The 15,888-nt window shown below is 48.5% G+C and overlaps 1 protein-coding gene across 1 annotated transcript; it reads right to left on the bottom strand.

Moving 5' to 3' along the window:
- Positions 1–10,344, bottom strand: LOC142467336 (bromodomain and WD repeat-containing protein 3-like). Its single transcript, XM_075572895.1, has 8 exons — positions 10,124–10,344; positions 9,951–10,009; positions 7,897–7,926; positions 7,228–7,287; positions 4,163–4,313; positions 3,191–3,289; positions 1,401–1,561; positions 1–334 (listed from the first exon to the last, which is right to left on the bottom strand). Exons 1-8 carry the CDS (start codon positions 10,131–10,133, stop codon positions 35–37), a joined length of 870 nt encoding a protein of 289 aa, XP_075429010.1. The 5' UTR covers positions 10,134–10,344; the 3' UTR covers positions 1–34.
- Positions 10,345–15,888: the final 5,544 nt, after the last annotated feature.

The raw sequence follows: 15,888 nt of genomic DNA, 5'->3' as shown, positions 1-15,888 counted from the left end.
CCTGTATGGAAGTAATGGAAGCAGTAATATGCTATTACCTGTATGGAAGTAATGGAAGCAGTAATATGCTATTACCTGTATGGAAGTAATGGAAGCAGTAATATGCTATTACCTGTATGGAAGTAATGGAAGCTGTGTGACCCTGCAGCACTGCTACGGGCGCACAGGTACGCAGACACCACACTCGCACCTCCTTGTCACAGCTACCAGCAGCAATCAGGGTGTTCTCATAACTCACAGCCATGTCAGAAATCTCAGCCGAGTGTCCCCGTAACGTGGAGAGGAGGCGGCCATCATCACTAGACCATATTTTCACTAAACAGTCATCTGAACCCTAAAATATATGAGAAAGGATAAAGGGAAAATGATACAGAGCAGGGGGGGGGGGGCAACTCGAGGGCCATCAACAGGGCTGGTTTTAACCATATCCCTGCTTCAGCACAGATGGCTCAGTCAATCACTGAGCCACTGATTGAGCCACCTGTGTGAAGCAGGGATAGAGGTAAAACCTGACCTGTTGGTGGCCCCTGATTTGGCCACCCTTCTATAGAGTAATATGTAACTCTAGGAGCAAGAGGGCTAAGGGAGAAAAAAAACAATCTCCATATTAATAGGATATAAAATATATATAAAAAAAACTATCCATAGTGTTAGTTCAAACCTCTGCTTTATGTACAATGCAAATATTTTCCAGTTTCCACTTACTACACGGGCATTAACAAATACAGAGCAGCTTCTACAAAGACCGGTGGCTACAGTTTGTTTTTATTATCTCAGGGACTAGGTTTTACTGGCCATGTACTTCCTTGACCCAACGCTGTGTAATGCGGCAGGCATACGTTTATAGGGCTCCATGTTAACATGGATAAGAAGTGAAGAGTGACACACTGTGCTCATTTACATGTCATTTCCCAGAATCCCTGGCTGCAGTGGAAACACTGTATGCCAAGAGATAATGGGGAAAGGCAGGGCTGCAGACCTGTATGAGACATGTGACTGTGTCAGAAGTGGGATTTTTATTTACTTTTTATTATGCGAAACTAAGGTATGAACCCCACGTGGAATGAAGTGCTAGTAATGGCCAAAACCTTTGGCCACGCACAAAAGCATGTGTGTAAGGGTCTAAATAGATTACAAAGCCTACTGGTTTATAGAGATTGTTTCTCAGTTAAATAGATGCATCAGTAACTTCTCTTCCAGGAAACCTGGACAGCCCCACACAAATACTGCAAAGTGCAGTCTCTTTCAGAAGACAATTGGTACATGAAGGAAATATACAATTAGCAGAGCGAGTTTAAAATGAACTATGTAGTAATCACCAATTTAGAAGCATCAAAAGTATATGCAAACGACTGCAAAACAACAGATTTGTTTGTAGGATGTTGGATTAAGAAACTCACCGTAAAAATCCGCCTCCCGCTACGATCGAAAGCCACGCAGTATACAGACGATAAATGGCCCAGAATCCTCTTGTGCATTTTCATTTGCTGGTAAGTTGAAGATGGAAATATGTGGTGGAAACGTCCACATCCAGTCAATAGTCTGGCAGAGGTGACATTGACTAAAAAGTACAAATATGAATATTACTGTCAGCAGGACATAGCAAAATATTCTCATTATTTGTCAGTAAATGGATTCACGAAGACTGCACAGTATGCCAATATGAAGCAATACAGGTACAAGTTGTTACTGAAAGAAAGCAGATTTAATTCCTCTAAAAGAACAATGTTACATAGAAACTCAACTAAAGACCAAAACACCTGTATTTTATAAACAACTAGCTCAAGTACCCGGCACGGGCTGCGGTACTCCGGAGTCAGGCTTCATACCCCAAATTATAAGTGACACACTCCCTCAGTGACATTCACCCCCCGTCAGTGACCTTCCTCTCTTAGGCCTCGGCCAGGGTGGTGCTGAGCGGGCGCGTTGCTCGCTCACGCTGAACACGTTGCGACAATGCACGTGGCCTGCGTGAGCGGGCGCGCCTGCTCGGCGCTCAGTCGCTTGCTGAGCAAGCAAAATTGATTTTGCCGATCGCAAGCGCGTCACGCGCGCACACCTAGCCGGCCAGGAATTGCCCGGCCGAGTAGGACAGAGCGCTGGAGTGCCACCGCGTCCACTCTGGACGAGGCCTTACACCCCATCTGTCCCCATGTATTTCTCCCCACGTCTCTCACTCTCCCTCCTTCTAAACAATGGTGCTAGCGTCAGTTATATTTTTATTAATTTATGTAACTAAAAGTCACCCAACTTCGATATCTGTTTTGTTAAAAAATGCAAATTTCAAAAGGAACATTTGATACTATGCAGTTTTTCATGAGATTATTATATTGTTGTCTTGGACAAAACATAATTTCAGCCTATTTATGTTAATTTTTCTAAACACATCAGGGTGACAGAATGTTCCCTACTACTGCAGTCAGTCACAGGTACTATAGTACTATAGCACAGTTATAACGTTTCATTACAAAGAGGAAACTAGCACAGAGGTATTTGTATATGGAAGGACATAACCCGACAGTAATAGGATCGAATATGGTTATCTTGGACAAAAAGCAAACCTTGAATAATCGATGACTACTGCGTAAGACCCTAGAAATGCTATAATTAAAGTCATTTATTTTATTTTTTTGTACAAGTTATGCTGTAGAAATATTTTTCCCATCAACTGCTTGCTCAGATAGTTCCTCAGATCATGAGCTGGTAAATAAATAAGCAAGGAGCCTTCTACATAACCGTAAATATTATTAGTCTTTAGCAATCTGCTACAAACATTTATACAATTCCAATAATTGGAAGAAAAAAAATAGAACGGAGACAAAATAAAGTAGCAACACGTGGATCAAATAGATGTCACTGATGATTTTTGGATCACAGAACACCAAAAAAAAACCTGTAACTTGGATACTGAAATGATTTCTAGCCTAGAAAACAATTATGCGTCTGGATTTCGGAGTAATACTGCCCTGTAATTGATGACGACCGCCCAAACCCGTGTGTGGCGACGACCGCCCAAGCCCTGGTGGGTGGTGGCGACCGCCTGAGGCCGTGCCTGGTGGCGACCGCTCAAGCCTGTGCGTGATGACGACCACCCAAGCCCGCGTGACAAACGGCATAGGAATTGGTGGATGTGTTCTACTAGAAAAAGATGGTAGATAAATCAAAACTCCAAGTCAATACAACAACATACCGACGTTGGGAGGTTTTCCATGATTGATGGGAAGTTCTGGTGGCCTCCCCCTGTGCAAAGCTGCAAAAGCTGATCCTTTCCATGGTGTATGCCTGCAACCTGGGACAAAAGAACGAGGCCTGAGTGAAATGCAGCGTTATCACTACTCATGCAAAATCCCTTTTACTATTTCTTTAAACATTAGAATCCAGAAAAAAGGAGAACAGGCACAGTAATAATTGTAAAGAACCAACATTTACATGTAGAAATGGACTAAACGTTTGGGTCCACTTAAGACAGTCCCATGAGGGCACCGAAACGGTCAATTTTTTAATGTAAATAATAGTTATTTACAATTATTTCTGTGCCTGTGCTCTTTTTTAATGTTTTGATACACCCTTGTGCTGGGGGAGTTGTTTGTACAGGCATAGAATGTATCCTTCTTTTTCCCCACAAATGGCCATTTTATTCTTCCATAACATTATAATCCAGCCTTGCAGATAAGGTTCCTATTCTTAAGAGCCTGTTAGAAAACACTGGGGGCCCAGGCCTACTATACACATATGTCCATAGGTTTTTAATAATCAATCATCTTATTTTAATCATCAAATCATCTTTATTATAAATCCAAGCAGGTTACACCCTGTACAGAAATCAGCAATCTTCCATTTGTGAGGTCATTAATGAAACTGGAAGTATCAGTAAGGCTGAAGTGCAGTGCAATATATTTCTAATCCTCCTCTGCTACTTCTGAAACAGCACAAACCTGTCCTCTTCACCGCTTGTTCTCCTCCCCGGGAGGAGCAGAGAGGCAGAAAAGGTTGTGCAGTTACAGAAGCAGCAGAAGTCAGAAGGATTCCCACAAACTGCTAGTGACTCCATTTTACTATCTTTAGGAGATTCAGAAAATCAAGTAAAACAATCGTTCTGACTCCATGTAAGCAGCCACGGGTCAGTTTCCCAAACACTTGCATCATTACTTTAAGATGTTACCTTTGGCGCTTCTCAACAGAGACTGTCTTCCCAGGCCCAGCAGAGTCTGCACCCCAGGTACACTCTGTGGGATCTCCTTGTCTAAAATGGGGCCAATGCGCTCACAAATTTTAAGCAGGTAGTCTGGAGGGATGTGCGCATTCGCCGCCACCTAAAAACAACACGTACGTACTTATAATCATGGACTTTACACAAGCAAAATGGAAGAGGCCAGGCTCAAGCGAAGGCACTACTACTGAATGGTGAGTGGACACACAGAGCCATGTCCCAGCAAGGATGGGAAGGGCCAGAACACCATACACGGGCATTTAGGAATAAAATGCAGGTTAAGAGGTTGAAGTAATTCTCATGGAGCCGGTTTGAGTGTCACGTGGGTTAGCTCCCTATGACCTTGGGTAAATCACTCCATCTCCCCGGTGTGTCTGGCACCAAAATTAGATTGTAAACTCTACAGGCCTGGGACATTCTGTGTACCGCGCTGTGTACACCGTCAGCAAAAGTAAACATAATACACGATTCAACAATTCTGCTATTCTAAGAAATATTTACACAGTCCCCTATTTTGTTTAAAAAAAAAAAAAGTACAAAGGAAGCAGCATATCAAATAAAAACAGGAATTGGTTACTCACATTCATACAGACGCCAATCTTTTAACCGGGGGTCTTCCTCATATTTTAACTGAAGGATAATCTCATTTCCCCAAAGTCTTCAAAAATGTGTCACATTTGCTCAACCCACGAAGAGCAAATATATCATATCGTCTTTTAGAGGTAAACCTCATTAAATGCATTTTTGGCAAAAACTCACTCGATGCACTTTCCTGACTTCGAATTTCTAGATATTTCTACTGAAAAACTAATTAAAGACGCCTAATCTTCAGAACTTGTCCTATCAAAATACCTTCCCTTTTTAAATACAGAATTTTCCTTTCAAAAAGAACATTTAAAATCGCCCTTTCCTCAGTACACAAAGAATGTAGTTAATGATTTTTACATCTACAAAGACAATATATCAAGTTAACTAAGCGCAGTAAGGTGTATTTTGTCATTAAACATGCAACAGAAGAAGAAGACTGGTGTGTTAAAGCATTTAACATACAAAAATAACAGTTTCAAAAATATAAAAAAAAGCATGAACTGAACAGAAAAAGGACAAAGATGGCATATCTCACTATAGATCTTTGCAACGGTGGAAGTTCTGGGGCCTGAAAGGAGTAACTCTGTGTGCACAGGGGTTTTCCAGCCTGGCTCAAGTGTGTTAGAGCTTAGTACACTATTGAATATTTTTGTGCTCTTGATTTCATATGAGATAAACCAAGTGCCTCACGAAAAGCCGACCGTTGCAACGAGCTATAAATTTGGGTTACCTGCGAGAATCCTGGGACCTGTAGGCTGCATTTGGACTGAATTCCTTGAGTCTATATATCAATGCAGTAAAATGATTTATTATTTCACTTTAATTGGTCTCTGGCAGTGTTTGTGGCAAGTGGTCCACTTATTAGAGCGTCTGTTCACTTTTCTCCCTATAGAGCACACACATTGTTCAACTCTCCATGTTACATAATTCTGCCTTACTGTAATACACTATGTAAGGATCTTTCCTGGTCCTTCTACCCTGCCCGTCTTTATGGGGTGATATATTCCCATAGCAAGTTGGAAATCAAGATTCAACACCAGCTTCAGAAATATGCGGCCTTAAGCAAATCCTGAACTTGTTACCAAAACCGTATTGTAATGTCAATAGCAGATTTACTAGTTAGTAAACGGTGTCCTGGTATCTGCACATTTAATGGGAAACTACATTTTGGATACTCAAAATTTGATTCTGTTATCACAATGAACACACCCTAAACATTATATATGAGATATTATTTAAAATAATGCATTTTAATAATAATATAGGGAACATATTAAGGCGTACGTGATTTAACACAACACAGTGAGAGTGATAAGTGACTAGGACATTTAATTCATCTGTTAAAGGAACATTTGACAGAATAGTTGTCCAATTCAAAAACATCTATTACATTGCACCACACAAACAAATGGTTATTTCACAGTAAAATCAGAAAAAAATATTGTATTCTAAATAATATAATTAAATAAGGGCCTACCAAAGCCAGCCTGATACAAATATATATATATATATATATAATTATACCCTGCTTGCTTTGCATAGACCAGAGTATGCACCGGGAGAGATGTATAGGTGTATATGTATAGCTGCTTGCTTTGCGTAGAGTATGTGCCGGGAGAGATGTATATATAGGTATAGCTGCTTGCTTTGTGTAGAGTATGTGCAGGGGGAGATGTATAGATATATATATAGGTATAGCTGCTTGCTTTGCGTAGAGTATGTGCAGGGAGATGTATAGATATATATAGGTATAGCTGCTTGCTTTGCGTAGAGTATGTGCAGGGAGATGTATATATAGGTATAGCTGCTTGCTTTGCGTAGAGTATGTGCAGGGGGAGATGTATAGATATATATAGGTATAGCTGCTTGCTTTGTATTGAGTACGTGCAGGGAGAGAGGAGTTCCTGTATTATTAGGTGAGGCCCAATCAGCGCGGCGCTCTCACCCCTGCCCCGCCTCCTGCAAAGTGTAAGCCGCACTCCTATTGGTTAGAGGCGACCCTCCTTGCATGTGCCCTCGGATAACCCCCAGTTCTCACAATAGACAGTTCACCGAAACAACATTAAATTCGCCAGGTCCGATCAGAACCACACACTCGGCCAGGTCCGATCAGAACCACACACCCGGCCAGGTCCGATCAGAACCACACACCCGGCCAGGTCCGATCAGAACCACACACTCGGCCAGGTCCGATCAGAACCACACACCCGGCCAGGTCCGATCAGAACCACACACCGACCCTTTAGTAATAAGGTGCTCAATGCCCCAAGTATCTAATACCTAAAGTGTACCCCAGTAATCAGAGGGTGTAGGTGTGTATGTATGGATATATATATACATATATAGAAGTGTGTGGGGGGATGTATTATATATATATATATATATATATATATATATATATATATTGGGAAGGTCAGTGAGAAACTTACCAGCGCTTGGAAACTTCTCCTGTGCTCCTTCCCCTCCCAGTCCCGGCGTGGGGGGATCAGCTGTGGGGTTTATACACAGGGAGGCGGTCAGGTCCCACACAGACCCCCAAACACAAGTCCCCCACACAGACAAGTCCCCCACACACAAGCCCACTACAAAGACCCCCATCCACCCCTCCAAACACAAGCCCCCCCCCCCCCCACAGACCCCATCCATCCCCTCCAAACACAAGTCCCCCACACAGACCTCAATCCACCCCCCACCCCCCACCCCCTGGTCCCACAGAGACACCATACATCCCACCGCAAACACAAGTCCCCCCCCAACAGAACCTCCATACACCACCCCTCCCCCCTCCCCCCCACACACACACACACACACACAAGTCCCCCCTACAGAGCTTCATACATCCCCACACACACAGGTCCTACCCACAGACCCCTATGCCATCCATCCCCCGTCCCACCCACACAAGCCCCCATACACCGCCCCAAACACAAGTCGCACCCCCCCACCCACAGACCCCCATACATGCTCAAACACAGGTTCCCCACAGACACCATACATCCCCCCCAACACATCCAACAGGGAGAGCGGGGCAGTGATAGAACCCCACCCCCCAAATAGCAGGGGTTGGGGGGGAGGGAGGGGGAGCAGCCCCGGGTTACCTGGTATTCCTCCAGCTCCTCAGCCAGGACCTGTAGGTAAATAATGAACCTTAGTGAGGGACCGGGGCATACTATAACGCGGGGAAGGAGACCGGGGGACGATGGGAGCCCCCGGGGAGACGACATGGGAGCCCCGGGGAGACAACATGGGAGACCCCGGGACGACGACATGGGAGCCACGGGACGACAACATGGGAGCCCCCGGGACGAAGACATGGGAGCCCCCGGGACGACGACATGGGAGCCCCCGGGACGACGACATGGGAGCCCCCGGGACGACGACGTGGGAGCCCCCGGGACGACGACGTGGGAGCCCCCGGGACGACGACGGGGGGATATAGATATAGGGGGGATATAGATATTGGGGGGGGAAGGAGGGAGATATTGGGGGGGAAGGAGGGAGATATTGGGGGAGGGAAGGAGGGAGATATAGGGGGGGGAAGGAGGGAGATATAGGGGGGGGAAGGAGGGAGATATAGGGGGAGGGAAGGAGGGAGATATAGGGGGGGGAAGGAGGGAGATATAGGGGGGGGAAGGAGGGAGAGATAGGGGGGAAGGAGGGGGGGATGGGGCGATACGGGGGGGAGATGGGGCGATACGGGGGGGAGATGGGGCGATACGGGGGGGAGATGGGGCGATACGGGGGGGAGATGGGGCGATACGGGGGGGAGATGGGGCGATACGGGGGGGAGATGGGGCGATACGGGGGGGAGATGGGGCGATACGGGGGGGAGATGGGGCGATACGGGGGGGAGATGGGGCGATACGGGGGGGAGATGGGGCGATACGGGGGGGAGATGGGGCGATACGGGGGGGAGATGGGGCGATACGGGGGGGAGATGGGGCGATACGGGGGGGAGATGGGGCGATACGGGGGGGAGATGGGGCGATACGGGGGGGAGATGGGGCGATACGGGGGGGAGATGGGGCGATACGGGGGGGAGATGGGGCGATACGGGGGGGAGATGGGGCGATACGGGGGGGAGATGGGGCGATACGGGGGGGAGATGGGGCGATACGGGGGGGAGATGGGGCGATACGGGGGGGAGATGGGGCGATACGGGGGGGAGATGGGGCGATACGGGGGGGAGATGGGGCGATACGGGGGGGAGATGGGGCGATACGGGGGGGAGATGGGGCGATACGGGGGGGAGATGGGGCGATACGGGGGGGAGATGGGGCGATACGGGGGGGAGATGGGGCGATACGGGGGGGAGATGGGGCGATACGGGGGGGAGATGGGGCGATACGGGGGGGAGATGGGGCGATACGGGGGGGAGATGGGGCGATACGGGGGGGAGATGGGGCGATACGGGGGGAGATGGGGCGATACGGGGGGGAGATGGGGCGATACGGGGGGAGATGGGGCGATACGGGGGGGAGATGGGGCGATACGGGGGGGAGATGGGGCGATACGGGGGGGAGATGGGGCGATACGGGGGGGAGATGGGGCGATACGGGGGGGAGATGGGGCGATACGGGGGGGAGATGGGGCGATACGGGGGGGAGATGGGGCGATACGGGGGGGAGATGGGGCGATACGGGGGGGAGATGGGGCGATACGGGGGGGAGATGGGGCGATACGGGGGGGAGATGGGGCGATACGGGGGGGAGATGGGGCGATACGGGGGGGAGATGGGGCGATACGGGGGGGAGATGGGGCGATACGGGGGGGAGATGGGGCGATACGGGGGGAGATGGGGCGATACGGGGGGAGATGGGGCGATACGGGGGGAGATGGGGCGATACGGGGGGAGATGGGGCGATACGGGGGGAGATGGGGCGATACGGGGGGAGTTGGGGCGATACGGGGGGAGATGGGGCGATACGGGGGGGAGATGGGGCGATACGGGGGGGAGATGGGGCGATACGGGGGGGAGATGGGGCGATACGGGGGGAGATGGGGCGATACGGGGGGAGATGGGGCGATACGGGGGGAGATGGGGCGATACGGGGGGAGATGGGGCGATACGGGGGGGAGATGGGGCGATACGGGGGGGGAGATGGGGTGATATGGGGGGGTGATATAGGGGGGCGGGGGTATAGGCGCTCACCTGCGCGGATCTCCGGCACGGTCCGGACTGCAGGAACCTGGCGATGAGGAAGTAAAGCTCTGAGGAGGAGAGACACGGTTATTACCGAAGCGTAGGGTCCGTGCGGAGTGAGACACCCCCTTCCTCCACCCCCACCCCCGGGAGTAACGCTCCCCACCCCGGGAGTAACGCACCGGCTTCCATCCCGCTCCGTGCCGGGGCTTCCGTTACCGGCCGCCTCCCCCCTCCGGTTATTACTGCGCTGGAGCCCCCATGGAGGCTGCTTCTTCCTCACCGCATCGTGCCGCCGCCGGCCCCCCTGAGATGTAAGAGACCTCTCTCCCCCTTCTCTCTTTCTCCCCCTCTCCCCTTCTCTCTTTCTCCCCCTCTCCCCTTCTCTCTGTGTTACCGGCCTGAGAATCCGAGACAAGAGCAGGGTGCACTGCGGTCATCCGGCCGCCTGGGGGCGGGCTGCGATCTGCGGGGGGGGGTGCACTGCGGTCCTCCGGCCACCGGGGGGGGCGCTGCGATCTGCCTGGGGTTGCACTGCGGTCATCCGGCTGCCTGGGGGCGTCGGCCGCTGCGATCTGCGGGGGGAGGGGCACTGCGGTCCTCCGGCCGCCGGGGGTCGCTGAGACGTGTCTGGGCCGCCAGGCGGAACACTATGATAAGGAAGTAGTCGTGAATCTGCCCCATGGTCACAGACTCACAGCGTTAAACCTGTAGCATCAATACTGTCATTACTTCTAGTACTGGTTACAGTGTCCATGCGGCTTCATGAACAGCAGTGTCGGTGTGTGGCTGTTAACATAACAATGAACCATGTTACAGTCCCTGTAATGCAATGTTATTAGAGTGTAAGCTCCTTGGGATAGGGGCGCATGTAATGCAATGTTATTAGAGTGTAAGCTCTTTGGCACAGGGGTGCTTGTAATGCAATGTTATTAGAGTGTAAGCTCTTTGGGATAGGGGCGCATGTAATGCAATGTTATTTGAGTGTAAGCTCTTTGGCATAGGGGTGCTTGTAATGCAATGTTATTAGAGTGAGTTTTTTGGGATAGGGGCGCATGTAATGCAATGTTATTAGAGTGTAAGCTCTGGCACAGGGGTGATTGTAAGCAATGTTATTAGAGTGTGAGCTCTTTGGGATAGGGGCGCATGTAATGCAATGTTATTAGAGTGTAAGCTCTTTGGCACAGGGGCGCTTGTAATGCAATGTTATTATAGTGTACGCTCTTTGGAATAGGGTCGCCTGTATGTTCTTATTCCCAGTGTTTGTAAGGCTGCGCTTATAGTGCCGGTGACAGCGACGCAACGTCGTGTCAAAATAAATGCATTGGCGCTTGGTCGCGATCGCTGGAAGTCATCTCAATTAGATTTTCCCAACAACTGCAGTCTGACGTCAGCGTCGCGCCACTATAAGCACAGCCTAAGGTAATTGCCTCCTATTGTAACACTGTACATGTCTACGTACATGTCTGGCACTATATAAATACAATTATACATACATTGATACCTGTCAATAAAAGTAATATTTGAAACCTTTTTTCCTCCCTTATGGCAACAATGAGTAAACCTATATATTCTAAGATCAGGGGCCTGTTTACCTTCTCTGCCAGTGTATTATTATATCACATATATTCTAATATTGTTCTATGTTGCGTTGTTGTTATGGCTGCGCCTTTTGTAATGCTTTGTGGAACATGGTGACGCCTTATAAATTATAGTAGACTTGCCACCTGTCCCTGAATTGCTGTCTGACAGAATTTGTTGGTCTGAGTGATTCTTAGCAGAAGCAGTCTCAAACACTTCCATAATGTCTCACTGCTAAAAATAAGTATTCTATTAAAATGCCAGGGGGTTAGGAGGCGAGAGACCATTAAAGTCTAGCGAGACATTTTTGTGTTAATGAGTGAAATAGTCCAAAGTAAAGATGTTGGAGAAAAGGCTCAATAAATGATTATGTTTCATGTATATCTTCATGTGTATAGTGGTTTACAGCAGTAATACACGTGACAATAATAGAAATAAGTGCTTCATACATTAAAGCGGACATTAGGTAAAGGAGTTCCTACCCTAAAGAGTTTAAGATGTAATCTACTGGACTTCTTCTAATATTATTTGCTAGAAACAAATGTATAAAACAGGTTTTACTGACAGCTCTATAAATAAAAGAATGTTCTGTATGTAAAGCAATTCAAATTTGTAATGCCTAAACAGAGAGAATTTGTTATCCAAGGTTATTTGGAGGTGGGAAAGTTGGCAAGAGGCTAATTATGGGGGGGGGGGGGGAGTAAAATGGTGGCTGTTATAGGGGGAGCATGGGAGTTCAACTTCAACTTGCACACATTTGCCAATAACTAAGAAAGTAGCAGATTTTTCCTCTACAAAATGAGCAAAATGCTGCACTTGTGCAGTCTTGCCTGCAAAACGGACCTTATATGGTGCTGCAAATTGCGATATATTGGTGCCAACAGTCACACCCTTTGCTGTAGACTCTACAGTGTAGAGGATCATTCTTGGTGGTTGTAGATGCCACTTTAAAGCAGCATTACCTCCCCTAAAAACAAATAATAATAATACCTGAACCACGGGAGCTCATCCGTGGCCCCCCTGAAATAGCGATTCTTTTTTTTGGTCCCCTTTTGATACCCAAGAATAACGAATATAAAGTCTCCTGATGCTGTTGGACCTTTCTATTGGCTGCCGGAACGTGACCCTGCGGCTCTTCTGTGTCCGCCGGGCAATTATTCATTTCCAGTGGACAAACCTATTTGGGAATAGACGGGGTACCATGAACTATCTTCGTGGGACTCCCTGGTTCAGGTAAATACAAAAATAAACACATTGCGAGCCACGTGAGCGAAGCTGCACATGGTTACAGCCATTGCTGTTAATAGATCCAATTCTGCATGACAAGCCCAAGCAGCAATCCTTAAAGCAGGCACTCACGCCAATCGTCATTTTTACTTGCTTTAAAGCAGCAAAACGTTGTATTTTTTTTAAATAGGTGTGAAGCAGGGGGTCTTCGCAGCTGAACCAAGAAAATTTCAGTTCTGGGGACCCCCTCCTTCCGAAGGTACTTACCTCTGTAGTGGGTGCGGGTAGCTGCTCCAGGGTTCACATTATGGCTGTTTTTCAAATCTCCCGTTTCCCTGCAGACCAATAGGAAGCGGTGAAACGATCCGGTGCGGAGACCCCCTGCTTCAAACATGTATAGAAAAAAAGGTATGCAGGGGGTTGCTGCTTGAAAAGACCTCTCATCCTCTCCAACACGGATTGAACGTGGCATCAGATTTGAAAAATCCAGAGAGATATTAAGTGCCCGGGAGGATAAAATGGAGCTCTCCCCAGAGCCCAGTGCAGTCTAAAGGTTACCCTGGGAACCTCAGAAGCAGGCGAATTAACACTGCAAAAGAAAAATAGTAATTTGCGTTTAACTGATACATGCTGCAGGGGGAAACGCTGCTTTAAATGCACTGGCTAAAGGGCGTGAAAACGTGGTCATACTGGTGCTGAATACATGAATTCGCAAACCGTGAAACATTGAGGCAAAGGGCTGTGCACATATATTTTAAGAAATATTCTTGATTTAAAATGAAAGCAGGAATGGAAACCTTTTAGAAAATAAACATCATTATAGAAAAATAATAATTTTAAAGTATGTTTATAAATTGGGGGGCGGTGGGAAGAGTAATGGTGCCCCAGATCCCCAAGTATCCTCACACAATTCAGTTTCAGTGACTCGTTTATGTGTTTGCCATTACTAAGATGTGAATACTTTTTGTCATGTTGCCATATTCTGACCGTATTTTCCGTCCCACGAAAATAAAAGTATCGGTTCGTGTTCGTGGGAATAACCCTCCCTGAGAGCTGGACACACAGCACGACGACACCGTTGTTTTAAGACCGTGATCCCCAACAGGGGGTTCGGGAACCTCTCGGGGGTTTGTGAGGTGTCTCCAAGGTGTTTGCCAAAAGAAAATAGGTAATGGCGTCTCCCAGGCAGTTTAATGCGTTCCCGAGCCCGTGGGAAAGTGGTTATTACAGTGGGAGCTTCGAAGTCGTGCCCCATAGTGCAGGAGTGGCCAACTCCCGTCCCCACGGGCCACCAAAAGGTCAGGTTTTCAGGATATCCTTGCTTAAGCACGGGTAATGCAGTCGTTGACTGAGCCACCTGTGCTGAAGCAGGGATATCCTGAAAACCTGACCTGCTGGTGGCCCGTGAGGACTGGAGCTGGCCACTTGTGTCATAGTTCTTTGTGTCAGCCGATGCAAGGCATTGTGGGGCATGCCTTTGGAAGGCTCTGCGATGACTGACGGCCTTACCACCTTTACTACCTGCACATACTGCGGGGCAGCTTGGGGCCTTATTAAAGCGAGTTAGCAGAACAAATCCTTTCTAGCAGAGGGAGCACAGTGTATAAAAGGTTGGGAAGGCACTAAGAGTACAGTGTGTTTCCCCTAGATGGGGCCAAAAACCAGGGCCTGAAACCTTCGTTAATTCAGTTACCAACAGCAGAAGACGGACACAACTTTCTATGCATTCACACTCACGACAAGTTTTCAGCAATAAGTTACGTTGATCTGCCAGATTACTTTAAACTTCTATCCAGCGGAGGCGCATAGTCACTGCGGTGTCACCATCAGTTTAACTCATTGTGTTTTAGTCGGTCTCTTTTATTCCATTTAAACTATTATAAAAGTAGGAAGATATAGAAAAAAACAATATTTCAGGATTGTATCAAAATTCCCTCCGGAGAAACGTAAAACACAATCTGCACGCAGTGCCGCGTGTTACTGCAAATAATGCGCCGTCTCACAGGAGCCGGTGGCAGCCATTCATCGGTATAAGGTACGTCCGGTTTCTTGCAAGAAGTGAACACACAGCATTTGTTACATTACATTGGTGACAGCGGCCATACAGGGGATACAGGCCATACAGGCCATACAGGGGATACAGGCCATACAGGGGATACAGGCCATACAGGGGATACAGGCCATACAGGGGATACAGGCCATACAGGGGATACAGGCCATACAGGGGATACCGGCCATACAGGGGATACAGGCCATACAGGCCATACAGGGGATACAGGCCATACAGGGGATACAGGCCATACAGGGGATACAGGCCATACAGGGGATACAGGCCATACAGGGGATACCGGCCATACAGGGGATACAGGCCATACAGGGGATACAGGCCATACAGGGGATACAGGCCATACAGGGGATACAGGCCATACAGGGGATACCGGCCATACAGGGGATACAGGCCATACAGGGGATACAGGGGATACAGGCCATACAGGGGATACCGGCCATACAGGGGATACCGGCCATACAGGGGATACAGGCCATACAGGGGATACAGGCCATACAGGGGATACAGGCCATACAGGGGATACAGGCCATACAGGGGATACAGGCCATACAGGGGATACCGCCATACAGGGGATACCGGCCATACAGGGGATACAGGGGATACAGGCTATACAGGGGATACAGGCCATACAGGGGATACAGGCCATACAGGGGATACCGGCCATACAGGGGATACAGGCCATACAGGGGATACAGGCTATACAGGGGATACAGGCCATACATGTCATACAGGGGATACAGGCCATACAGGGGATACAGGCCATACAGGGGATACAGGGGATACAGGGGATACCGCCATACAGGGGATACAGGCCATACAGGGGATACAGGCCATACAGGGGATACAGGCCATACAGGGGTTTACCGGCTATACAGGGGATACAGGGGATACAGGCCATACAGGGGATACAGGTCATACAGGGGATACAGGTCATACAGGGGATACAGGTCATACAGGGGATACAGGCCATACAGGGGATACAGGCCATACAGGGGATACAGGCCATACAGGGGATACAGGCCATACAGGGGATACAGGCCATACAGGGGATACAGGCCATACAGGGGATAC

The sequence above is a fragment of the Ascaphus truei genome, chromosome 16, assembly GCF_040206685.1.
Source record: "Ascaphus truei isolate aAscTru1 chromosome 16, aAscTru1.hap1, whole genome shotgun sequence".
NCBI lineage: Eukaryota > Metazoa > Chordata > Amphibia > Anura > Ascaphidae > Ascaphus > Ascaphus truei.
The sequence above is the reverse complement of the archived record's forward strand: the minus strand, read 5'-3'. Positions and strand labels throughout refer to the sequence as shown.